At 49.7% G+C, this 24112-nt stretch overlaps 1 protein-coding gene across 1 annotated transcript in view; it reads left to right on the forward strand.

The window, feature by feature from the left end:
• Positions 1–24112, forward strand: part of MYRIP (myosin VIIA and Rab interacting protein) — a 162638-nt gene that overhangs the window by 110030 nt on the left and 28496 nt on the right. Inside the window, exons 6-11 of the mRNA XM_054729730.1 lie at positions 123–220; positions 386–466; positions 4488–4646; positions 13114–13252; positions 17266–17906; positions 22308–22547. Coding sequence (XP_054585705.1) covers positions 123–220; positions 386–466; positions 4488–4646; positions 13114–13252; positions 17266–17906; positions 22308–22547 — 1358 coding nt within the window. The remainder of the gene's footprint in view (positions 1–122; positions 221–385; positions 467–4487; positions 4647–13113; positions 13253–17265; positions 17907–22307; positions 22548–24112) is intronic.

The raw sequence follows: 24112 nt of genomic DNA on the forward strand, positions 1-24112 counted from the left end.
TCCAACACTTCAGCTCCTTCTCCAGAGCTCTGAGCAGTCAAGCGAAGCAGAAGAGCTTCCAGTGGAGCCGTCATTTTACTTGTCATTCCCTTTCAGAAAGTGACCTCTGTTCTGTTTCCCAGGACACAGCATGATGGACACATTGGCTGTTGCCTTACGCGTGGCCGAGGAGGCCATCGAGGAGGCCATTTCCAAAGCAGAAGCCTTTGGGGACAGCCTGGTATGGATCCCCTTCTCCTCTCTGGGGCGGGGTGGGTCGGGGTCCTGGCTGCCAGAAAGAAACTGCTGGCTGTCAGGAAACCAGTGCCAACCTCTCACTCCCACGAAAGGGATTGTACCCCAAACCTGCCCAGCAATTGGCCCTTCTCTCTCCCTCCCTCTGCAGGACAAGCAGAACGAGGCCAGTTACCTGCGGGACCACAAGGAGGAGCTGACTGAGGAACTAGCCACGACGATCTTGCAGAAGGTAGGTGGCCCTGCCATCCGATGACTGCAGCTTACCACCCTGGCCCGGAGCAGGGCCTCCTGAGAGCTGTAGGGAAACCACTGGCACGGTCGTTGTCTTGGGCACCATTTCTGTGCCTGGTCGCTTTGTCCTCTGTGCTCTGGGGGCTAATGTAGAGACTGCACTGCAAAATCTAAGACAAAGGGTGGAGTGTGTTTGCCTTTAGGGATTGAGCTGGTGGGTGGGGAGCCAAGAATTCAGCACTGAGCAGGTTACTCACTGGCTTCCTGTTTCCTGAGCTTTGTGTGTGTGCATGCCTGTGTATCTGTGTGTGTGTGTGTGTGTGTGTGTGTGTGCGCATGTGTGGGTATCCTCTTCTTACACTTCTTAAACAGTCTTTTGCAGAAAAAGCTTGCAGTCACTCCCTGCTACGTACGTTGCCTGAACTCCTTTACCAGGTGTATCAGTAATGACTACTTAGAAACCACCCACCCCAAAACTCTGTGGCTTTAAGCAGGATTATTTCTATGTTTCACAGCCAATACTCCAACCTCTAGAATTCAATTCAGTTCTGACACTAGGCAGAGTTAGCACAGACTCCACACATGAAGGGCTCAGTCCCACGAGATGCCAGTGCAAGTCTCAGGCATCCCCACGTCACCCATTTCTGCCCAGCCCTCTACAAATTCAGGGCTTCCCCATCGCCCTCCCTCAATTTGGATAATTTGTTAGAACAACTCATAGAACGTAGGAAAGTGATATACTTACAGTGATCTCTTTATTATTATAAAGGATACAAATGAACAGCCAGTGGAAGAGATAATAGGACCACAAGATCTGGGGGGATGGGTGTACAAATTTTCCTTGCCCTCTCTGTGCCTGTTCCAGCTAGGAAGCTCCCCCAAACCTCAGTGTTTTTAATAGAGGCTTCATTAAGTAGGCATAATTGCTTAAGTCATTGAGCACCTGAATGAACTCAAATCTTTAGTCCCTGTCCCCTCCCCAGAGGTTGGGGTAGAGCTTAAAGTTCCTTGGTTTACATGATTAGGGTTTTAATTTCTTTTCAGTTACAGTTGACATACAATATTATATTAGTTTCAGATTACAACATAGTGATTAGACATTTATGAAATGGTCACCCCAATAAGTTTACTATCCATCTGAGTTATTACAGAATTATTGAGTATATTCCCTATGCTGTACTTTACATCCCCATGACTTTTTTTTTGTGACTCCCAATTTGTACTTCTTCATCCCTCACCTTTTCCACCCATCCAGCCAATCCTCGCCAATCTGGCCACTATCAATTTGTTCTCTATATATATGAATACTAGCGTTCCCGTTGCAGGAAAAATCCTGCAATAGGATTTCCTGCTGCACTCTACCCCGCCTCCGTTCCTCCCTTGTCGCCCGCCCCGCCTTCTCGGCCAGCCTGCCTGCGTTTCCCTTTGCCCCCGGCCCTGACTTCGCTCCTCCCTTCTCCTCCCCTCCCCCCCCCGCCCCCCAGCTTGCTTGCTTCTTTGAAGCTTTACTCCCTTCTGCAGCTCTTGGCTTCTTTCGATGCTGTCTTGATATGCAAATTAGCCGCCATCTTTGTTGTGGTAATTTGCATACTCGTCCTGATTGGTTGGTGGGCGTGGCTTGGTTGGTGGGCGTGGCTTAGGTGTAGCGAAGGTGCGGTCAATTTGCATATTTGTCTATTATTAGATTAGATGTTTCTGTTTGGTTTGTTCCTTTATTTTGTTTTTAAAATTCTACATGTAAGTGAAATAGTATGGTATTCATCTTTCTCTGGTTGTTTTTTTTTTTAGCCACCAGCCTCCTTCTATCTAGTGGCCTTGGCCATGAGTCACCTCATTAGCATAACAAAGGCACTCCTGTCACTCAAAATAGTCCAAGGATTTTTGAAGCTCTGTACCAGGAATCAGTCTAACAGCAAATATATTTTTTATTGTACCACAGTTTGTTTCTCGTTCATGCATCTGTACTGGCTCCATCTAAAGCTGTGGGTTGGGGTCAAGTGTGCTCACTCTGGGGCCCTACTAAGGGCACATCAGCTACTCATGGTCATGACCAAGCACAAGGCAGCAAGAGGAAGCCAATGACATCTATCAAGGCCTAGGCTCAGCCATAGCTCCCTGTAACCTACTCCCTCCTCACATGTCATTGGCTAAAGCCAGGCACACAGTCAACACAAAGCCAAAGGTGGGAGGTACACTTGACCCTTGAACAATGTGGGGGTTAGGGGTGTAACTACCTGTGCAGTTGAAAATCCATGTATAATTTAAGTTAGCTTTCTGCTTATGCAGATTCTCAACTGCAGTAAGAAAAATACTGGTAAGCCTGGCTGGTGTGGCTCAGTGGTTGAGTGTCGACCCATGAATCAGGAGGTCACAGTTCAATTCCTGGTCAGGGCACTTGCCCAAGTTGCAGGCTAGGTCCCCAGTAGGGGGCGTGCAGGAGGCAGCCGATTAATAGTTCTCATCATTGATGTTTCTATCTCTCCCTCTCCCTTACTCTCTGAAATCAATAAAAATATACTTTTTAGCCGAAACCGGTTTGGCTCAGTGGATAGAGTGTCGGCCTGTGGACTGAAAGGTCCCAGGTTCGATTCCGGTCAAGGGCATGTACATTGGTTGCGGGCACATCCCCGGTAGGGGGTGTGCAGGAGGCAGCTGGTCGATGTTTCTCTCTCATCGATGTTTCTAGCTCTCTATCCCTCTCCCTTCCTCTCTGTAAAAAATCAATAAAATATATTTAAATATATATATATATATATATATATATATATATATATATACTTTTTAAAATGAAAAATACAGTTGACCCTTGAACCACGTGAGTTAGAACTGCATGGATTCACATATATGTGGATTTTTTAAAAATCTGCATTTAAGTAGACCCATGGAGTTCACACCTGTGTTATTCAAGGGTCACCTGTATATTCTCCCTGTCCTGGGAGAAACACAGAGTCACATGACAAAGGGAGCATTGGACAAATTCAGTCTTCCCTTTAGTCACAGTAATTCATGTCTCTTCCACATGACACTCTTCCCACCTAAACATCCCCAAATGGGTCTCATTCAATAACAGATCAAAGTTATTGTACATGTGATTCAGAGTCAGTTCCTTTTAAGATGGAGACCTATGAACTAAGCAAACAAGTCATCTGTCCCCCACATTCCAACCTGCAATGCTGGAATAGGACAGCAACACTACCCCACCCACCTGCAAAGATGGGAGGTGTCTGGCCCACAGCAATTCTGAAATCCTGCTAGGTGCACGTGCCAGGTCCCCACTCTGCAGGTAGGGTGTGTGCCTTGATTAAGCCCAGGTCTGTCCCTGGGGATGCACTGTAGTTCATTGCTCTCCTTGGCTCTCATCCTTTGTCTTCATCATCTCGTCTGGTCCAAAAAGGCATTGGGGAATATGCTCATCGTAGTGGCTCAGCAGTTTTCTCAGCTACTTCCTGCCGGTAGGAAGGTGGGAGCCCAGAGACCATTGTATAAATGGACTCATTCAATCCCCATGGCTGTGCCCAACACAGCAAGCTGAAGCCAACCCTGATGACTCCTGCTATCTGCCCCCGCATAGGCCTTCCCGATGCTTCCTAAAATCAAGATTTATAGCCAGAGACTCTGCTTTGAGATCCAGCTCCACTATTTATGAGCTGTGCATCCTTAACTGATAACCTCTCTGAGCCTGTTTCCTCATCTGTAAAACAGGTATAGTTACAGTCTGTAGCTCTTAGCAATCTTTTGAGGATTAAATGAGGTAAAGCATCTATGGTGCCTGGCCCAGAGTCTGGCACATGATTGCCATCATAACATGATTATTTGTAAACTGTAGAGTGCTGTGGAATGTTCAAGGCTGTAGTTGTACTGTTTTGTCATAAGACAGACCTGAAGGAGGCTGGCGTTCTGTTGAAACCCAGCTCTTGCGTGGCTGAAAGAAAAATCCCAAAGGTGGTCCCAGTGACTCCACCTGGCCTCCTAGGCCTCTCCAGTAACTCTCCCCCTCTGTCACCCCACCTCCTCCCCAGATCATAAGAAAACAGAAGAGCAAAAGTGAGCAGCAAATGGACGAAGAGCCAGAGTGGTCACAGCCGCAGAGCTGCAGTGCGAAGGCGGCGGATGAAGGGACCGCGGCCTCCCCGGGAGGCCACCCTGCCTCCAGCATCCCCTGGGTGAGTCTCCAGGCAGTAACGCAGGTGTCCTGTACGCTCTCCCCGGGAACCGGGTCAGCACACTGAACCGTCTGTAATTAACTCATGTGCCCCCCGGATGGCATAAAGGAAAAGGGTGGTGGGCAGGGGGAGAAACAGAAAGTGTGTGTGAGAGTCTGGGTAGGAGGGCTGAGGGAGGAGAAAGAAAGAAGAGATGCAAAGGGACCGTTGGAGAATACAGCGGTGGGTTTTTCCACAGAGACCAATTTAGGGAAAATCAAGATGTCAATAGGCACTTTTTCATTCATTCCGGAAAGAGTTGTACTAAGTCCCTTGAGGAAAATAAAAAAATCTGTATCAGGAAGATCACTTGCTTTTCCAAAAGCGAAAAGGGTCAGCAAAGAGAATGGCCACTGCCATCTGAGTCACCAAAATGGCCACATCGAGACATAACCGGGAAGTCGTGGTGTGGCTCAGCCTTCCTGTCTGTCACCCTGAGACTAAGCCAAGGGCGCCATCTCGAAGCACAGTACCCTTCCTGTGACCCCGGCCTGGGCCTGCTCATGTCTGCAGTAGCGGCATCCGGCCTGTGAAATCCAGGTTCTCTGTGTAAGGGGTCCCAGCGGAGGGCACGCAGAGCGTGGGAGAAGCAGAGGCTGAGCCTGGGGAGACTCAGCAAGAGGAGGACTGGCTAGTTGGGCGTGGGTTCCACAGCTCCAGGTGCCAGCAGGCAGAGCATGGGGCTAGGGCAGCGGTCGGCAAACTCATTAGTCCACAGGGCCAAATATCAACAGGACAACGATTGAAATGTCTTTTGAGAGCCACATTTTTTAAACTGAAACTTCTTCTAACGCCACTTCTTCAACATAGACTCGCCCAGGCCGTGGTATTTTGTGGAAGAGCCACACTCAAGGGGCCAAAGAGCCGCATGTGGCTGTGGCTTGCGAGCCGCAGTTTGCCGACCATGGGGCTAGGGCAACACACAGGTACAGCTTAAAACTGGAACATCAAATGAGTGGCGGGGGGGGGGGGGGGGGGGCAATGCCTAGTGCTTACGCCACTCCTCCTGGGGGTTAGGGGCAAGCATCCCCTTTCTGAACAGAGGGAAAGAAGGGTGTGCAGAGCAGCCACATGGCAGACACGCCACCCCAGAAGGGATAGTCAGTAGCCTTGCCTGCATACACTCTGCCCAGGGTTCACCAGCCGCCAGGCGCGTGGGGGTGACAAGGAGCATCCTTATGGCTTTATCAGAGCTTTGACTTCCTTGGCTGATTGGCAGGACCTTCCCTCGTCAACGTGCTGTCAGCTTATGTCCCTGCCGCCTTCACTAAGGGAGCCTTTTAGCACAAGGTTCCCGCTCGGGCTCTAAACCAGTACCTCTCGGGGTTTTCTCTTCTTGTCAGGAGATCTGTCTTGCCAGACGCCTGCCTCCCACGCAGCGCGGTCTTCACTCTGGCTTCGACACCGAGGTAGACAGCGCTGACTCATTTCTTACTTTTTTCCCGGGCGAAGAGCAGAATCTGGTGTATTTCCCGATGTTGGTAGAGAATAGGGCCCAGGGGAAGTCCCTCTCTGACTCTAAAGCATCTTTTGAATCTCTTTGCAAGTTATGTCCACTCCCCAGGATCAGTCCACTTTTGGGGGCGGGTCGGGGGGGGGGCGTCACAGGGGGTATCGGGAGATAGAACCTCGAGTTTGTAGTTTGAAATAAAAGCCCATAAAGGACATTGGTGCACCCCCTTGGGTAAGCACTTCTGGTTAACACTTTAATCCCAGGTTATGTGGCCTGGCAGGGGTGTGGGCACCGTTCCACAGGGACAAGATCACTACAACCTTCATCCTGAACTTGGATGTTTCATCAAGGAGTCTCCTCCTGTCCCCTCCTGTGAGGTCTCCCCAGGCCGTGATTGGTACCACGGAAACAGCATGTTTTCGCCTACAGTGCTAGTCAGGAGACGTGAATGCTTGCCTTTCTGCAGCCACACTATGCTCATGGGAACCGCCCACACAGAGCAGCCTGACTCTGGGAATAAATCCAGCATCCAGCTCGGCCCCAGGCACAGTTGGCCCCCTTGAGCATCCTGATTGCCAGAGGTTACAGGCCTAACTTCCCTTAGCCAGGACCCCTAGCCCTTCCCCTCTAACCAGTACCACAGCAGGGCCAGCCTGGGGCCCTCGAGGTGGGGGCACACCCAATGGACAAGGGTCAGCTTCCTCATGGGTTCCATGCAGTGCGTCTGGGCACACTGCCCACCACATGGGTGAAGCCAATGCTTCCCCCCTCCCCCTGTACCCCTTCCCCGCCTGGCCCACTCCAGGCCCTAGACCCCTGTGATGAGGGAGCCTGTGCTGGGACCACATTCGGGAATTGGGACCTGAGAGGGACTGAGCCTGGTCAAGGCCACCACGTTGCCTGACTGCGGGAGCCCCATTCATCTGGAATACAATATGAGTAGCAACCCCAGCCTGATGGCCACAAACGCTGACGAGGCCCAAGTGGGAGGGGACAGGAACCATTGCTGGGTAAGGAGCAGGCACTCTGTTTGCCCATCACAAGATGGGGATGCAGGTATCATTAGACCCATTGTACAGGTGAGGAGACGGAGGCTAAAGCTTTCACATAACTTCCTTAAGGTCACCCACGTGCTGGTGGGTGGGGCCAGGCATTGAATACCTTTTTCCTGCTCCAATGCCCTTGATCTAGCGTCTTCCTCTGTACGGCTCGGGGAGTAACTGCTCCGAGTTTGGAGCGCTGCAGGCTCCCTGGGCTTAACTGCAAATCCCAAACTTAATTCATTCCCATTCAGCCAGGGTTTCTCATCTGTTCTCTTGAAAGTCCAGTGTGATTGTTCTCTTTTTTAATTTCCTCCGTTATTGTGTGGTTCTCTGCCTGCAGGGGGTCAGCACCATCCGCCTTTCAAAGCCTTATGATGCAATATCCTAAAAGGTCTAGCCCGGGGTTATAATTCATTCCGTGCCTGTCCCTTTGGGCGCCTGTATGTAAAAATGTGTCTCCGTAATAATACGATGATCCTCTTGATATCATGATGGTGGCAGCAGGGGCCAGGCACTCGGGATATGCCAGTGACTAAGCCCGGCCCTGACTCTCTCTCTGTCTCTTTTCTTTTCTATTTCCCTCCCCCCCCCCCCCCCCGTTTCACTGTCTCACTGTTATTTTCTGCCTCCTAGCTGCTCTCTCCTTTGACTGGCTGTCCTACAGACCTGAAGTCGTTTTTATTTTTGTTATAATTATTGGATTGAATTCAGTGGCTATGACTGACCCTACAAATACAAAGCAAAGCTGTCTCAATTGTTGAGTCATCGGACCGCTATTACCGGTCCCTTTGCTCCCATACCCTCGATGCTAAAAACGTTCTGTCCCTGTTTTATGCTGTGAGCTCCTTGACCACGAAGACTGTTCTGATAGTGATTGGTGCCTCGGGGAGCCTGCCCTGTTGGCCATGATGACAATTAGAGCAATCATAGCACCGTTCCGAGGTGTAGGTAGAATGCGCTGCTGCTGCCCACTCAGGACGCAGCGGCTGAAAAGGAAGGGGCCGTTGGCCCTTGAACAACAGGGCTTGACCTGCGCAGGTCCACTTCTATGTGGACTTTTTTCCAACAAATACTGTAACTGTATTTTCTCTTCCTTATGATTTTCTTTTCTCTAGCTTACTTTATTATAAGAAAACAATATACAGCCCGGCCGGTGTGTGCCGGAAGCCAGTTCCAGTATGTCAGCAGGGCTGAATCATCTGGGACGGCTGAAAAGCATCTCCCCCCAAACCTGAATATTATTGCTTGCTGCCAGACAGCTCAGAGCATCTTAAATCTACATGTTATTGCCTCCTGTTGGCCAAACACCTGAACAGCTGTAGGCTATTCCCCAAACTGACAATGCTTCTGAACCCTATCCTTTGAAACCTTACCCTTTGAAGTGTATGTCTCCACCTTGCCTTAGGACAAATTGTGTTAATAAATAGCACGGGGTCCTTAGACTAGGGGTAGTCTTCAGTTCCTTTAGCTGAAGCTCCTCTAACCCCCAATGCCTTTCAAGATTATCTTTTGTCCTTGGAATCCTTCTTAATCTACGCATCAGCTCCTTTCTCCAGATTGCTGAACCCTTTGTAAGGCTGGGACAAGAACCCCGGCAGGTGTGGTTCAGTGGTTGAGCATTGGCCCATGAACCAGGAGGTCCTGTTAAGATTCCTGGTCAGGGCACATGCCTGGGTTGTGGGCTTGGTTCCTAGTGGAGGCAAGCAGGAGGCAACCAATCAATGATTCTCTCTCATCATTGATGTTTCTATCTCTTTCTCCCTCTCCCTTCCTCTCTCTGAAATCAATTTTTCTAATTTGTTTAAAAAATAGAAAACAGTATATAATCTCTCTATTAAAGGCTAATATGCTAAGTGTCTGTCCAGGTAATGACGTCACATAACAACGCCCAGCTTCCTCTCCCTAGCAGCTAGCCTCCTTAGAGTTTCTTCAGCCTAGGAACACAACTTGCTTTGTAGCCAGGTGGAAACATTTTACACTGTAACCAAATGTCTGTGAAGCGTTTTCCCGTGCCTCATCTTATTTGATCCTTACAGAAGTCCTGGAGTAGGTAGATAGGAGACTCAGTGGAATCCTATTTTCTTTTCATTATCCAGAAAACAGAGATTTAGACAGCTTAGAAGCTTGACCCGACTGAAAAGAAGTAAGGAATGGTGAACCTTGAAAGTGACTTCAGGTTTTCTCACTGTGCAGAATATAGTCAAACACTGCTGCAGTTAAATATTTTACCCTTTGTTCTCCCTTCATGATCTACAATAATAATCTGCTTCGTGTTGATATTTACTGCTGTGTTACTGACAATTACCTGAAAGAGAAGTTGGGGTGCTTCACTGGGCTGGAAAAAGTTTAGCTAAATCAGAAAGCAGGTCTAATTAAGCAAGTTTATTCTATATCTATAAAAGGCTAAGTTGACTCGTGCATGCACGATACATATAAAGCTCTCGCTGCGCCAATTGCACGCATGTGTTTCCATCTGTCATTGTCGATCGTGAATTTGGTTGACATTTCTATTATAGAGAAAGGGCGAATAACAATATTAAAATATTTCTTCTAATTTCCTTTCAGTGTGCATGAATTCATGCACCAGGCCACTAGTATGGATATAATACAAAATATGTTAATCAACTGTTTGCATTATCAGTAAGGCTTCCAGTCAACTATAGGCTATTCGTAAAGTTTTGAGAGGGGTCAAAAGTTATACATGGATTTTTCCACTGCACAGGGGTCAGCGTCCCTAAACCCCACATTGTTCAAGGGTCACTGTATCCCAGAGGTAACTGATGATCACACTGGGTGTCTCACCCAGAGCTGCAGGGCCGGGGAGCTCCGTGGCAGGTCCTGCTGGGTGCACGGTAGCCAGGAGTGCTTTGCTCCCAGGTTTCCAGCAAAGGCTCAGGCACAGCTCCTGGAGGGCATGGAAGAGCATGGACTTGGAGCCAGGCAGACCTGAGCTCAAAGCCTGCCTCAGTTGACTCATGCACACCCAATCAAACTGAGCGAGAGGATGGATAAGGTGCCTGGCTCAGCGATAGGCCTTAATAACTGCTCTTATTTTAGCTACTGTTTATTGAGTGTTTTCCATGTGCCCTGCCTGACACTGATCCATTTACATGAGGAAACTGAGGGTTAGCGTGGTTGAAGTTTCCCCCAGGATCCCACATAGCAAGAGGAGGAGCTGGACTTGCCCTAACACACCGCCCATAGTCAGTGCCTGCAGAGCTAAGAGGTGCGGCATGTTTGAAAGCTCAGATTCTCAAGTCCCTCGTTGCAAGGCCCTGCTGGCATTCCTGGACCACGGGCTCCACCAGCCTTCCCAGCCCTCCTTGTGTAGATGTGCAACTCAGGCCACCCTTCCAGACATCACCAGCCCTGCTTCTTCCACGAGCCTTCGGGTAGGTTAGAGGAAGGGAAGAAAAGTAGAGTCTGTGGGTGGGAAAGAAAGGGCACAAGAGGCCCAGCTCAAGGTTATGAGCAAATAAATTACTCAAGTAATCCCATCACTTCCCAGGAGCCACAGAGCTTGAACTAACTGGTCGATAAAAGCATTGTTGTGGCGCCATCTACTGCTCAATGTGTGTATTGCAACACATTTGTGGTAAAACCAGGTCTGGGTCTCTGAATGGGCTTTTCTGCCCTGGCTGGAGACCGGGCCAGCAGTGTCCTGTGACCTGTTACAGACAGTCCTTTGGACCCTTTTGTGAATATCAGGAAATAGTTTTTTCTAGTAGGAAACAATGCTTGTCTGACATAGATTATAAAAGCCTGGCACCCCCAGCTTTCTCATGAAGAACATATATCCCATCTCCCCTGTTGGGACCAACGGGGGACTTTCTATTTTTTGGCCTTGGCTTTTGTATCTTGGGGGACATTTTTGTCTCATCAAAATGATCCCAGCCACCTCCTACAGACACACATGTAGATGCATCAAATACTATTTGAGCCACTATAAAATGAAACATTAAATATTACTTTCCCCCTTTTTTTAAATATACATTTTTATTGATTTCAGAGAGAGAGAGAAACATCAATGATGAGAGAGAATCATTGATTGTCTGCCTCCTGCATGCCCCCTGCTGGGGATTGAGCCTGCAACCCTGGCATGTGCCCTGACCAGGATCGAACCGTGACCTCCCGGTTCATAGCTCAATGCTCAAGCACTGAGCCACGCCGGCCAGGCTACTTTGCCCTTTTTTGAACATATACTCTGCGCGATTTACTTAGTACAGTGAGGAGCTTAGAGATGGGAATAGAAAGGATCTCCTGTGAGCCGACAGTAACGCTGCACCTGGCAATAGGCTGTCAGCTCCTCCAGGCCAGACCTGAGTCGCACACATCCAGTCACAAACCTGGGACCGAGGACTACCCCCGCAAAAGACTCTCCCGGCCTTCAGGGAGCTCACAGTCTGTGGAAGAGTCGAGACGTTGTATGGTGTCACATGGGCACTAGATTTATCAGGGTGACCACTTCATACGTTATATAAATGCCTAATCACTATGTTGTGCACATGAGCCTAATATAATTGAATGTCAACTGTGATTGGAAAAAAATATTTTTTAAGAAGTAATTCAGTTAGTTGGCCAAGGTATTACAGCAAAGGCCCAGCTCCAGCTGACTCCTGAGTCCAGCCCCAACCACCCAGGCCCTGCCCACAGCTCTCCTCCTGGGTCCACCCCAACCACCCAGGGCCTGCCCACAGCTCTCCTCCTGGGTCCACCCCCAACCACCCAGGCCCTGCCCACAGCTCTCCTCCTGGGTCCACCCCAACCCAGGCCCTGCCCACAGCTCCCCTCCTGGGTCCACCCCAACCACCCAGGGCCTGCCCACAGCTCTCCTCCTGGGTCCACCCCAACCACCCAGGGCCTGCCCACAGCTCTCCTCCTGGGTCCACCCCAACCACCCAGGGCCTGCCCACAGCTCCCCAGAAGCACTCTCCTTTGTCTCCTAGCACCTGTGGTGGGAGAGGAGGCGTTGGCTTTTGCATTGACCAGGCGTAGGGCTTGTGGACTGACCATTCTTGGCTCACTTGTCTATGGTAGCACTTACGTTGTGGCTTACTGTCTACCCTGCTGAAACTTAGGTTTGGAGTCTTCGAGGAAAAGATGCTTTCACTTCTGTCACATGCCAGCAGGTGGAGACAGACTGCTCGGTTGGATGAGCATTAGAGACGGTCCTTGGTTTCACGTCGCTGTCCTAGACGCTTCGGCGGCTTTGCCTCGTCCCTGCCCTTTCCCTCCTTGGTTTGTCAATATAAAAGGAGAAAACTAAATCACCAGTAAAAGAGAATGCCTTCATTCAATGACAAGGGAAAAATGGGTCTCTGTTGGATGAAATTCCTTGTCTATAACATTTGAGCTTTAAATTCTCTATAGATAATATTTATAACATATGTATGATACATTTTAAACAAGTTTCCTGTCAGTCACTGGAAATCCCATTTCTCCCACTTCTCCTTGGATTGGCGTTTATTTTCCATTCTTTAATTCAGGCGCCAAATCGGACTGTGTTGCAGTAGTTCTGGGCTTGTGGACGGATCGATCTTGGCTCACTTGTCTGTCTATTGCAGCACTGACGGTGTGGCTTACTGTCTACCCTGCTGAGACTCAGGTTTGGAGTCTTCGAGGAAAAGATGCTTTGACTTTTATTACATGTAATTGGCCCTGAGAAATACTGGCTGGGGGATGGCTGGATACGGAGCCGAGTGAGAACTGGCTCTGTCTGTTCCATCATTGCAGGCTGGCCGGCTTGCAGTGCAATAAGCAGGAACCATTGTATGGTTCTACCATTGTATGGCCGAAGGTACTGATTTGCAGCTTTTAGCCAGAACACGAGAAAAGCCCACACCGTCACCTGTCCTCCACGCTGTGCAGTGTCAGCCCCAAAGCTGAAAGCATTCCTCCTGGGCCTGCGCCCTGTGAAGTCACCCTTTCCCCTCCTTCCTTCCCACAGCGGTCCCCCACCAGAGGAGACGCCCTACAGACCTGTTCGCTGGAGGCTACGTCAAGGCAGCCAGGGAGCCTGGGCCAGCAGCCCCGGGAGGAGCCGGCGTGGCCCAGCTGGAGGAGCCTGGATAGTCCGGACCAGGCAGGTGAGTGTTTGAAGCAGCTTCTAGTTGGCCTGTGGGTGGACAGCGCTGTTTGGAGGCTTCTGACTGCCGCGTGGCCGCTCAGCTCTTCTCCTGTCATCTGAGCAGCGTGTGCCCATTGTGGGCAGCCTGGGCAGGGTTCCTGTGAGACCCGTGGGACAGTGGGGGGCTCCTGGACATGTGTGTGCAACTCTGTCCGCTGCCTGTAGAGTGGATGGAGATGAGGACTAGTCCCTGGCCCATGGACAGGGGGGAGGAGGTCTCATACAGGCCAGGAACGCTAATCCAACCCAGCAGACAGGTCAGCGTTCAAAGGGATGTGGGTCCCAGTGTCTGGTTATAAGAGTGTCCTTTCTGAAGCCTGACGTATTTGTTCGGGTGACCCTTGCTATGCTAAGGGAACCACACCTTTAGGTGGTTTGATGCCATAGTTTTAGTTCTCATCAGGCAGCCGTGCAGTGCAGTGTCCTGGCTGCAGGAGACTTTCAGAGGCTCCTCGACCTTATGGCTCTGCCTCCCCTAGGGCCAGCAGGTGAAGGAAGAGAGAATGGAGAAGTCAGTGCACCTGCTGTCGAACCACTTCAGCAGGGAAATGACACATGTACCACCTTCACTTCCATCCCATGAGCAAGAACTAGTCACATGGCCCCACCTTGATGCAGGGGATCCTGGGAAATGTAGTCCTGGCTGGACTACATGCATCCCAGCAACATGGCGCTGTCATGGAAGTGGAGGTGGATGACACATGATTTTTTCCCTGCCACGCAGGAGGAGGGCATTGCTGTTCCCTCTTCCTGCTCCTTCCCCTCGAATGCCCCACCTCTGTATAGGGCAATTGAACTTCCCTCTGCAACATCTATCACACACAGTCCTTCATTAAGCTGTCAAGTCATGTGATCCCTTCCAACCTTAGGGGCCCAAATTAGCTGAGTCCCTTTCCCAGAGTCACACACACATCAGAAGGCTGCCAGATGCTTGGATCACCTGGGGAGCAGCCGAGGGCGGGGAAGCCCCTGTGCCCAGGCCAGGAAGGTCTCTTGGGCCCCATAACTGTGGGATGAAGATGCTCACCCCACCCCACACAGGTCAGTTCCTTCCTCACCTAAAGACTCATACCTGGGATGGAAGCTAGGAATGTTTGTCCCCACAAGAAGGAGCCATAGAGATTATTTCCACCCCATATTATCTCCCCAAATCTCGACCCCTTTCCTCAGCAACAGTAACAATAAGTTAGCAGCAAAATACCCACCATGCTTTCAAGGATTGTGCTGTCACTTCTCCTCTGTCAGGGCAAAGACTTCACTAACAGCTATATAAGCCAATCCCATTGTTATCACAGTGCAAAGAATAAGAAACACGAAGTATTTTTTAACAGTTATTCTGAAGACCTTCTGAAAGAAGTCTTTTCCATGTTAACCTTTTAGGACCTGTCAGTAGAAATTGCAGAGATTCTCTGAGCACATGAAATTTTCTTTATGTATGTGTATGGTTTTGTGTTTACTTAAGTGCATTTTCCCTTTCTAGATATGTTTTCTTCCCCCTGCTGTTGCCCAACAGACTCACATTCATTCATGCGTTCATTCATTCATATTTTTTTTTATTTCTCTCTCACCTGGATGGAAAATTCTCACAGAGAAGGGACCTATGAGAACATCATATAATAGATCTTCACTAAAGAGTAATAAATAACTAGCTTTTAAGAATCGCTTTACACGATACAGCAGCCATCTGCGGGCCCTATTTTATTTATTCCTCCCACGGCATTACTGAGCACTACCATTATCCTGTGTGCCAGATGAAAACCTTGAGGGACAGGGAGGGTGAGTGGCTTGTCCAGGACCCCACAGCTGGGAGCACCCTGGCGCTCACATGCAAACACCGTGGCTCCGATCGCAGCCTTTTCAAATTGACAGTGAGAGTCTCCCCACCTAAAAAGCAAACAAGCAGCAGTGACAAGAACAGCATTTCAGGATTCAAACGTACACACTGGTACACTTAAAGGATATTAATAATCCTTCTAAAAGACACTCCAGCCCTAGCTGGTTTGGCTCAGTGGATAGAGCACTGGCCTGCAGACTGAAGGGTCCCAGGTTCAATTCCGTTCAAGGGCACATGCCCAGTAGGGGGCATGCAGAAGGCATCTGGTCAGTGACTCTCTCTCACCATTGATGTTTCTGTCTCTCTCTCCCTCTCCCTTCCCTCTCTGAAAGCAATAAAAATATATTTAAAAAATAAATAAAATAAAAGACACTCCACTTCACACAACAATTCCCCACTGAATTACAAGCACTCGAATACATTTGCAGAGGGCTTTGCTTTTCAAAACATGGTTGCGTGCATAATATTCTGCAAAACAAGGCACCCATGTGTAATTCATCAGTTCTGTGTATGCAGAAAACTTAGTTCAACAACATCACTCACACACACACACACACACACACACACACACACATTTCACACTCGGTCCAAACATCCATGCATCCCTCAGGATGAAGATGGAAAACGAAAAATAAATAATAAGTAAAGAGCTTGTGTAGAAAACCGCTGGTTGGCCTGGACGTGCTGAAATGTCCAGGCCAACCCCAGAGGTCCTGACCGATGTCTGGTGTGTAGAGCAGGAAGCAGATCACTCCCGGGGGCATGGCACAGCCTTAGCGGAGCAGCGATGCAGAACAGAGGCGGCCTGGAGGTGGAGGTCATCGTAGAAGGTTCATGTCCACGGGGCTGTTATCAGCTGCTCTGTTTATGCGTCAGGGGCAGGGTTGGCCCTGGAGCCTGTCAGTCCACAGCTGGGGTCAGTGCCGGGGGCACTGTGGGCTGAGTGAACCACAGCAACTCCGCCTCAGTCCTGACAGCGCTCACAGCAGCTCGTGGATTCCCCCCAAACACACACACTCGCTCAGAGACCTTGACCGAGCATCTCCTGTACGCACAGCTGGGACGTGAAGATCCGGGGACGGTCCCTTCCCCCAGTTGCTTGCTGACTCCTGTCAGCACAACCAGGAAAGGGTGAGAATTTGGACAGAGGAGGGGGTGGTGAGGAGCAGGGTCCCAGAGGGTGTCCCCAGGGGACAAAGAGAATGTGGTCTTGGAGCCCAGGTGCAGCGCTGAGGAGCTCCCATGAGGCAGCTTGACAGCCAAGGTCCTCACAGGGTTGAGGGTTCATGGAGACGTCTGTGCTCTTGGCGAGAAAGAAGTTGGCCAACTTCTGGCTTCCCCAGGGGAGCATGGCAACCTGGGATTGCCAAAGGCAGGGGAGGAGAGGAGCCGGCACGGGGCTGCCTCCCACGCCATCGGTCAAGGCTGTTGTGAGTGAGGTCTGTACAATTGCTGAGGGCCGGGTGTGCTAACCCGTGAGGGCGCCAGGCAGGTGATGGTGTCGTCTCCTGTCCAATGAGGAAAAGGAGGATCTAAGAGACAAAACCATGGCCAAAGTCAGAGCCAGGACCTGAGTCTACCAGCAGCAGCCTTCCCCTCTCCCCGCCTCTGCCCAGGCCAGCGAGGGCAGGAGTGGGGCGACTCTCGGAGATGGAGGGGACCATCGACCCAGGTGGACGTGAAATAGGAGTCAGATCTCTAAGTTTCTCTTTTATCTGTGCGGCACTGGGGCCCTGGGAGGCCTCCAGGGACTTCGTGGGGACCTTTAACCCTTTGCACTCGCTTGCTTTTTTTCTCGATTCCTTTATTCTACTCGGGATTTAATTTTTTAAATACCCCAGATTTTACAAAGCGCAGCAGTAGAATAAAAAACTGGAGTTTCTTTTCATACAAACTTATTTATTTGGATTTTTTTTTAATATTTCAAATTATTGATACACTCAAAGAGTAATTTTAATCTCGACATCCGAGTGCAAAAGGTTAAACGTGTCCCCAGTTAGGTGTGCCCCTATGGGCTTCCTAGAGCGGCTGCTCCCCAAGACCCCAGGAGCCGTCATGGGGCAGTGACAGGTGGCAGCCTCGCCTGCTCTAAGCTGGTAACAGCCTCCCTGGTCTCTCTCTCTCCCTCCCACCTACAGACCGGGCCCCCGTGTTGCAGAGCCCCGACGGGAACTGGGTGGCCCTGAAGGATGGCGCTCTGCCCCCCGCCCGCCTGCTGGCCAAACCTAAGAGTGGCGCATTCCAGGCCCTGGAGGCTGCCTCCAGCGTGGCCTCCGCCTACGAGGAGATGGGCTCCGACAGCGAGGAGGACTTCGACTGGAGTGAGGCCTTGAGCACGCTCTGCCCACGGCCCCAGGATCTGCCCAGGAACCCCCAGCCTCAGCCCACACAGGCCCCAGGCTTGGACCACGTCCCCTCGGCCACCTCTGCCCCCTCCAGGCTCTCCCCCCGCCTCGAGGCCACGTGCTCCGACTCAGAGACGTCCTCCACGGGCTCCTCCCGGGAAACGGGGCATCGTCGGGCCAGGCTGTCCTGGCTGCAGAGGAAGGCTCCCAGGACCCCTGTGGCGGAAAAGATGCACCTTCAGGGGGAGCTGGACGTGAACTTCAATCCCCAGGCAGCCGGCAGGGAGACCTCGGACAGCAGCGAGCCCGAGGAGGCCCCCCACGCGCCAGACCGGCGGGCCCGGAGGTGGAGAAGGGCCCGCGTGGGCTCAGAGGAGCCAAGCAAGGAGCTGTCTTCCCCCAACGCCCATTCCCAGGAGCTGAACACCCACCAGGTAATAAAACAGGTGCGTGCAAGCGCGCGCGCACACTTTCCGGGAGGATGTGCCCTCCTTCAAGCGCGGTTGGCACGGAGAGTCCGGGGTTAAGAATTCAGACCCAGATTCTCATCATGATGCTTGCTGCTCAGTAGCTGAGCAACATAGACCGGTCACATCAACTCTCTGGCATTCCACGGCCCCCTCGGAGATGAGAGCTTAGAGTTCAAAGTGGGTTTGCAGGGTGTGGCCCCAGACCAGCAGCATCAGGGAACTTGTTGGAAATGCAGATTCACAGGCCCCACCCCAGTCCTGCTGGATCCAGCCATCTCTGTGGCCATGAACTCCCCTGATAATCCTGTGCATGCAAGTGTGAGGGCCACCGGCGTAGGGGGAAGGGCCTGGGGTCTAGAGTCAGCCTTCCTGGTTCAAGTCCAGCTGTGTGACCTGGGCAAACCATCCCTCGAGGCCTCAGCTTCCTCGTCTGTAAACGGAGATAATGGGTTGAGGGGAGTGAATGTCACAGAATTTGGCGTCAGTCCTACCTGACCTGTGAGTATAGTGCCTAGAAAAAGGCCCTTATCTGGTGTAAGCTCTCATTTTCTCTGTAAAGCAAGATCACTAAAAGTGGTCTCGGGATTGTTGTGATGATAGGGTAAATATAAAGTTCTATGCAACTGGGAATCATTGTTATCTAGCTCAAGGGCAGACTGCTTTCCTGAAACTGTGAGTAACTTCCCTCAGGGATATTTTTAGGGTCGTCTGCACACATGCAGGTATGAAATGCCATATAAGCACCATAAGCAGGTGCCTGAAGCTTTCTATTTATTCTGAAATGGCTTGGAAGTTCTTTTGGTATTCATCTTTGCAAGGCGTCAATAAAGAGAAGGCAAGTGCGGGGAGAAAGGTGCTGGGACCAGTGTTGTGTCCACCTCCCCTGGCAGTGTCCTCTCCTCTCCACTAGGTGGCGGTGGCGTTGCACTTCCTGGGACTTCAAAACTCTGGCCTCCAGATCCTCCCTTTTCTTTAGTTTACTAGAGTAGTTCTCTAATATATATATATATTTTTTTTTTTAACTGCATACTTTTAAATTATAAATTTCAAAACACAGATATCGTCTCCCTTGACCACAGCCCTAAATCCCTGTTATCTTCCCCCAAATGACTACCGTTGTATTTGTGCATTTATACGCATATAGTACATTTAGAAATATAGTTCTGTAAATGTATCTGTGTTTTAGCAAAACCAGCATCTTTCTATCCATATCCTTCTTCCTCTTTCTCTTAGCAATATGTTATAGGGATGTCAGCACACAGAGAACTGCTCATCGTACCTGCAAAAGATTGCATCACGTGGTCCCCGGGAGTGTGGGAGTGGGAGCAATCCATCGGGGTGCAAGCAGGGAGGGTGCATTGCCTGTAGGGAGTCCTTAAACACAAATAAATCTAACAAAAGTCAGTCTCTTTCGTATAGCTCTGAGTCATGCATGGAGAAGTCTAAGCAATGCTAGTGATGGATAATTCCCCACGGGGGCAGGCTGCTCCCAGCGTCCACCCAACCACTGGCCTCTCCACTCTCCATGGTGGGGAGGGACCAGCCATCCATTTCCCAGAAAGATGGATATTCAAGACTTTTCAGAGGTTGATGTTATAAACAGCGCTGTGGAGAATATCACTGTGCAAGTCTCTTTATACCAGTACAGGAAGTACAATTGCTGACTTGAGGTATATGGAGCTTTCATTTTAATGAGTACTTGCCAAGTCAAGCTCCCAAAACCTCATAGCAATTCACGTGGCCAAGCTCTGTTTGAGTATGTTTCTCCTGTTGTCCACAATACGTAGTGCTGTCAGTCTGTGAAACTGTCACCTACTTAAGTGAAAGACACACTTATCTCCTTCTATTATTTTATTGGACCACTTGCCTTTTTCTTGAGTTTTATTTTGTAATTTTATTGTACATTTTAGTTTTTTGATGGTTACACATTGAAAATATTCTCCCCTTGTTTATCACTTTTGCCTTAACTTCATTTTACCTGCAAAAGTTTTTGTTGCTAATAATTTGTCAATCATTTTTCTTAATAATAATTTATCAATTACTAGAGGCCCAATGCGTGAAATTCGTGCAAGGGGCTTGGCCCTCGCAGCCGTGGTGACTGCCTCAGCCCTCAAAGCCCTGGCTTCATCAGGAAGGTCATCTGGAAGGTCGCTTGGCTGTCTGGTCTAATTAGCATATTACTCTTTTATTATTATAGATCTCCTTTTTTTTTTATTTTGTAGCTTGTTTAAGAAAGCTTTTTAAAAGACATTTTATTTATTTTTTAATCCTCACCCAGGGATATGTTTTCATTGATTTGAGAAAGAGAAAGAGAAACATCAATGTGAGAAAGAACCATGAATTGGTTGCCTCCCATATGCACCCTGACTGGGGACCAAACCCGCAATCTAGGTATGTGCCCTGGCTGAAAATCCAACCTGCAACCTTTTTTTAAATTATTATTATTTTTTTTAATAGCAGGTTGTCAAGGTCTCTCTCTCTCTTTTTTTTTAATGTTTTTATTGATTTTCAGAGAGAGGAAGGGAGAGGAAGAGAGAGATAGAAACATCAATGATGATAGAATCTTCCATCAGCTCCCTCCTGCACGCCTAGCACAGAGGATCAAGCCCACAACCCCAGGATTGTGCCCCGACCAGGAATCGAACTGTGATCTCCTGGTTTATAGGTCAACTCTCAACCATTGAGCCACACTGACCGGGCCAGCCCTTAACCTTTTGTTCTAACCAACTGAGCCACCAGGCCAGAACTGTCACACATCTTTGTAGCAAAACAGGATGGCCCAGATTCTGGTTGCAAATGTGTGTGATGAAGATCTTCCTGTCGAATGACTAACTAAATGAAAATATCATACTTTCTTGTCCTTATGAATATAGTTTTTGCTCATGGATTCTTGAGTTTCAGATAAGTCACCTAGGACCCTACCACCTGAAGACTCTTGGTCTGAGATTTTACTCATACAGTCAACCTCACCATCATTGTTAGAGACTGGAGAGCTGTGCTCCCCTGCCAATTCATCTTCTGAGTCACCTAATAATTGTGAAGCATTGTTCTCTGTCCATTTCTTCTCTTTGTCATTATGAAATTTTGAATTCTCAACTGTATGCAGTGAGCTAAAAACAGACTCAAAATGGTGATGATTTATTTCACTATTGAATCATTCTTCTAGGCAATTCTTTTCTTCCGTATTATTATCTCAGTCTCCTAGCATAATTGGGAATAACTGATGAGTAATCATGAAAAATATCTCCCAGGGTGATGAAACAGCAAAATATTTCAAAAGATGGGAAAAATTAGATCACGAAGATTCATCATGTACTTTAGAGTTACAAAAGGGCCCAGTGAACCCATGTAGTAAATGCAAGGTAGAATGTTTTATTTTATTTAAAATATAAGTAAATCCGCTATTTATTCTTTGGAAGCCATTCACAAAATAATAAAAATCGTGTGATATCAAGCCTTATAAATAGATTGAACTCAACAAGGAAACTCAAACACTAAAACTGAGTCTAATAGACCCTGATGGTATGCTGAGGGTTAGCTTAATGTTCCATATACATCTGTCCACGTGAAGGCCAAGAATAAGTGAGAGTCATAGCCTCGGTGTGCTCCTGGAGTTCCCCAGGCCTCGTCAGGGACTTGCTCATGGAAGAAGCTAGGAGATGTTCACCAAGTGGAGAGTAGGAGCCAGGCAATGTCATCACTAAGCTAGAACTGTAATTATCAAGGATGAAGATGGAAACCAACTGATATTACAGTTACAGATGTGCAAGGACCTTGCTCCATCTCAAAATCATTGCCCTTTGCCTAGAATCCTGCTCTTCCCTCTCTGCCTTTTAGCTGGGTAGCTGCTGTACTTTGATTCTCAACTCAGACACTGATTCCACAAGGAAGGCTTTTGCCTAATCCCCAGCGTCTCCCAGCAAGTGCCCCTCAGTGGCTGTCAGAGCATCCCTCCCTCCCCACCCACTCCTCTGCATGCGCCATCATGACGGTTAGTATGGAAGGCTTTACTGTGCCTCCTTCTCTAGGGGTGGGCCAGATTTGCCCAGCCTTGCCTTATCGGCACCAGCACAGTACTGCCCAGGCTGGGCGCTCAGCAAGTATTTTGTGACTAAAAAATCCTGATGAATTCCAACGTGTTTCTGAGTGCAGATGCTCATCTGTCCAAACCCTTTAACAAAGTGTTTGAGACAGATGCATGTGTTTGAGAAAATAAAAGTGAAAAGTGAAAGCCCATCTGTCGAGAAAGCAGACCAGGTAAGAGAACTGTCACTTTCCTGGCCGATCCTTCATGGGTGCCATTGGGGACGAACCACGTGACTGTAGGAGAGGCGTCCTCAGCTCACGATTCCGGTTTTCATTCAGGTGTTGGGTGACTCATCAGAGACCGACCTCGGCAGTGAGATCCGGCACCCCCGGACCCATGCAGACACCACGGAGGAGAAAGTGAGAAACAAGTTGTTCGAGTTGGCGATGAAAATGAGTGAGAAGGAGACTTCTTCAGGGGAGGAGCAGGAGTCCGAGCCCAAGACGGAGTCCGAGAATCAGAAAGAAAGTCTGTCCTCTGAAGACAACAGCCAGAGCATCCAGGAAGAGCTGAAGAAGGTAAGGGCTCGGTGTCTGCAGCCGGGTCTGGGGAAAGGTTCTGTATTTGCACAGAGATGGGTGGGGTCCCCAAAGAGCTCCCTCTAAAATGGCCCTCCCCGTGCGCTTGGGGGAACCCAGGGGAGCCCTTCGTGATGAGCTCTGAGCGATTCAGTCAGGAGCCCAGTGTGGTGTTTTACCGAAGGCTTCCAAGACCTCTCAACGCTCACGAACTATCCTTCATCGACACAGCCCTTCGGGCTCAAGTCTGTAGTTTCGTGCTGTGATCTCTCATGGGTGGGGAGCAGGGCTATCCCCACCTCACCGTGGGGAATTCTGCCTGTGGGTTGGGATCATCTACCCCTCCCTCTTTCAGTCAGTGATGAAGCTCCACGCGTGGTCTTCGTGTTAAAGTGGCCTTCTGGACCATTGATCGCTGCACTTTTCAGAACTGTGTTTGTCTGTCTTAGCCTCAGAATCCGTATGTGAAATTCCAGAGTTTTAAACAGGTTAAAAACACTGCTCCTCCCAGAGTTCCCAGAGCCCCAAACACCTCCTCCCACTCCCCCACCCCCACCAGCCAGCCAGCCAGCGTTCCCAGCAGCATAGTTTGACAACCACAGGAGGTAGACCCAGCTCTTGAAGAAAGGGATCCCAGACTCCCTGCCTCCCTCCGGTCAGTGCGCTGCCCCCTCCTCCTCCATGTGCCTGGGCTCCCTCAGCAGCTTCTTCAAGTACTTCCACACTGAACTTGGCCACATCAGCACCAGCGTCAGGAAAGAGGCTGACACTTGACTGTGTCCTCTGTTTACTTCATTTAGTAAAAACCCTTGGAAGTAGATACTCAGGAAGGAACTTCCCCCCACCCACATCTAGCAGGTTTCAGAGCTGGGGCTGCACCACACACCTGCTTGGCCTCAAATCTCCAGCTCCTTCCTTCACAACAAGCTGCCTCATCTGTAACTCAAGAGAAGCTCTTGCCTGGAAACTTCTAGATTTCTTTGCATGTGTGACCAGTCTTTTCCTGTTTTGAGAATATGCCATCTACACCAACAAGTTACTGGTCACCCACGTGCATGGGTGAATGAGCCCCCTCTGTCTGCTCAGCAGTCAAGGTGAGGTACCAGGGAGAAGCCAGGCCAAGCTTCTGTAGAGAGAGCTTTATCCAGACGCCGCTGTTCCTCCTGCCTCCACCCCTGACCTGCTCTCTCAGAGCCAAGCAGAGGGATGTGCCCATTCCCACAGACACAGTGACACCAGGGGCAGTTCAGTGTTCTCAGTGAAAACCCACCTAGGAATTAGGGCTTCAGATTCCTGTCCAGCAGCAGCAGAGCCATTTTCACAAACGCATCTTCTCCTGATTGGACTCGGCCCTTTGCTGTGAGCAGACTTGGCCCTGGAGGCAGCTCACTCTGGCTGGCCGTTGGGAGCCCAGTGATGATTCAAGGCTGGTCGCGGATGCCTGCATTTGAACTCACTGAAGAACGAGCTTCTGGAGCTTGGGGCCCGTCCAGAAGCCTCCTGAGAACTGGGTCCCCAAAGGATCATGTTCTTTCTTTAAGTCAGCTTGGTTCCACTGAGCCTCA

Source organism: Eptesicus fuscus, chromosome 18, assembly GCF_027574615.1.
Source record: "Eptesicus fuscus isolate TK198812 chromosome 18, DD_ASM_mEF_20220401, whole genome shotgun sequence".
NCBI lineage: Eukaryota > Metazoa > Chordata > Mammalia > Chiroptera > Vespertilionidae > Eptesicus > Eptesicus fuscus.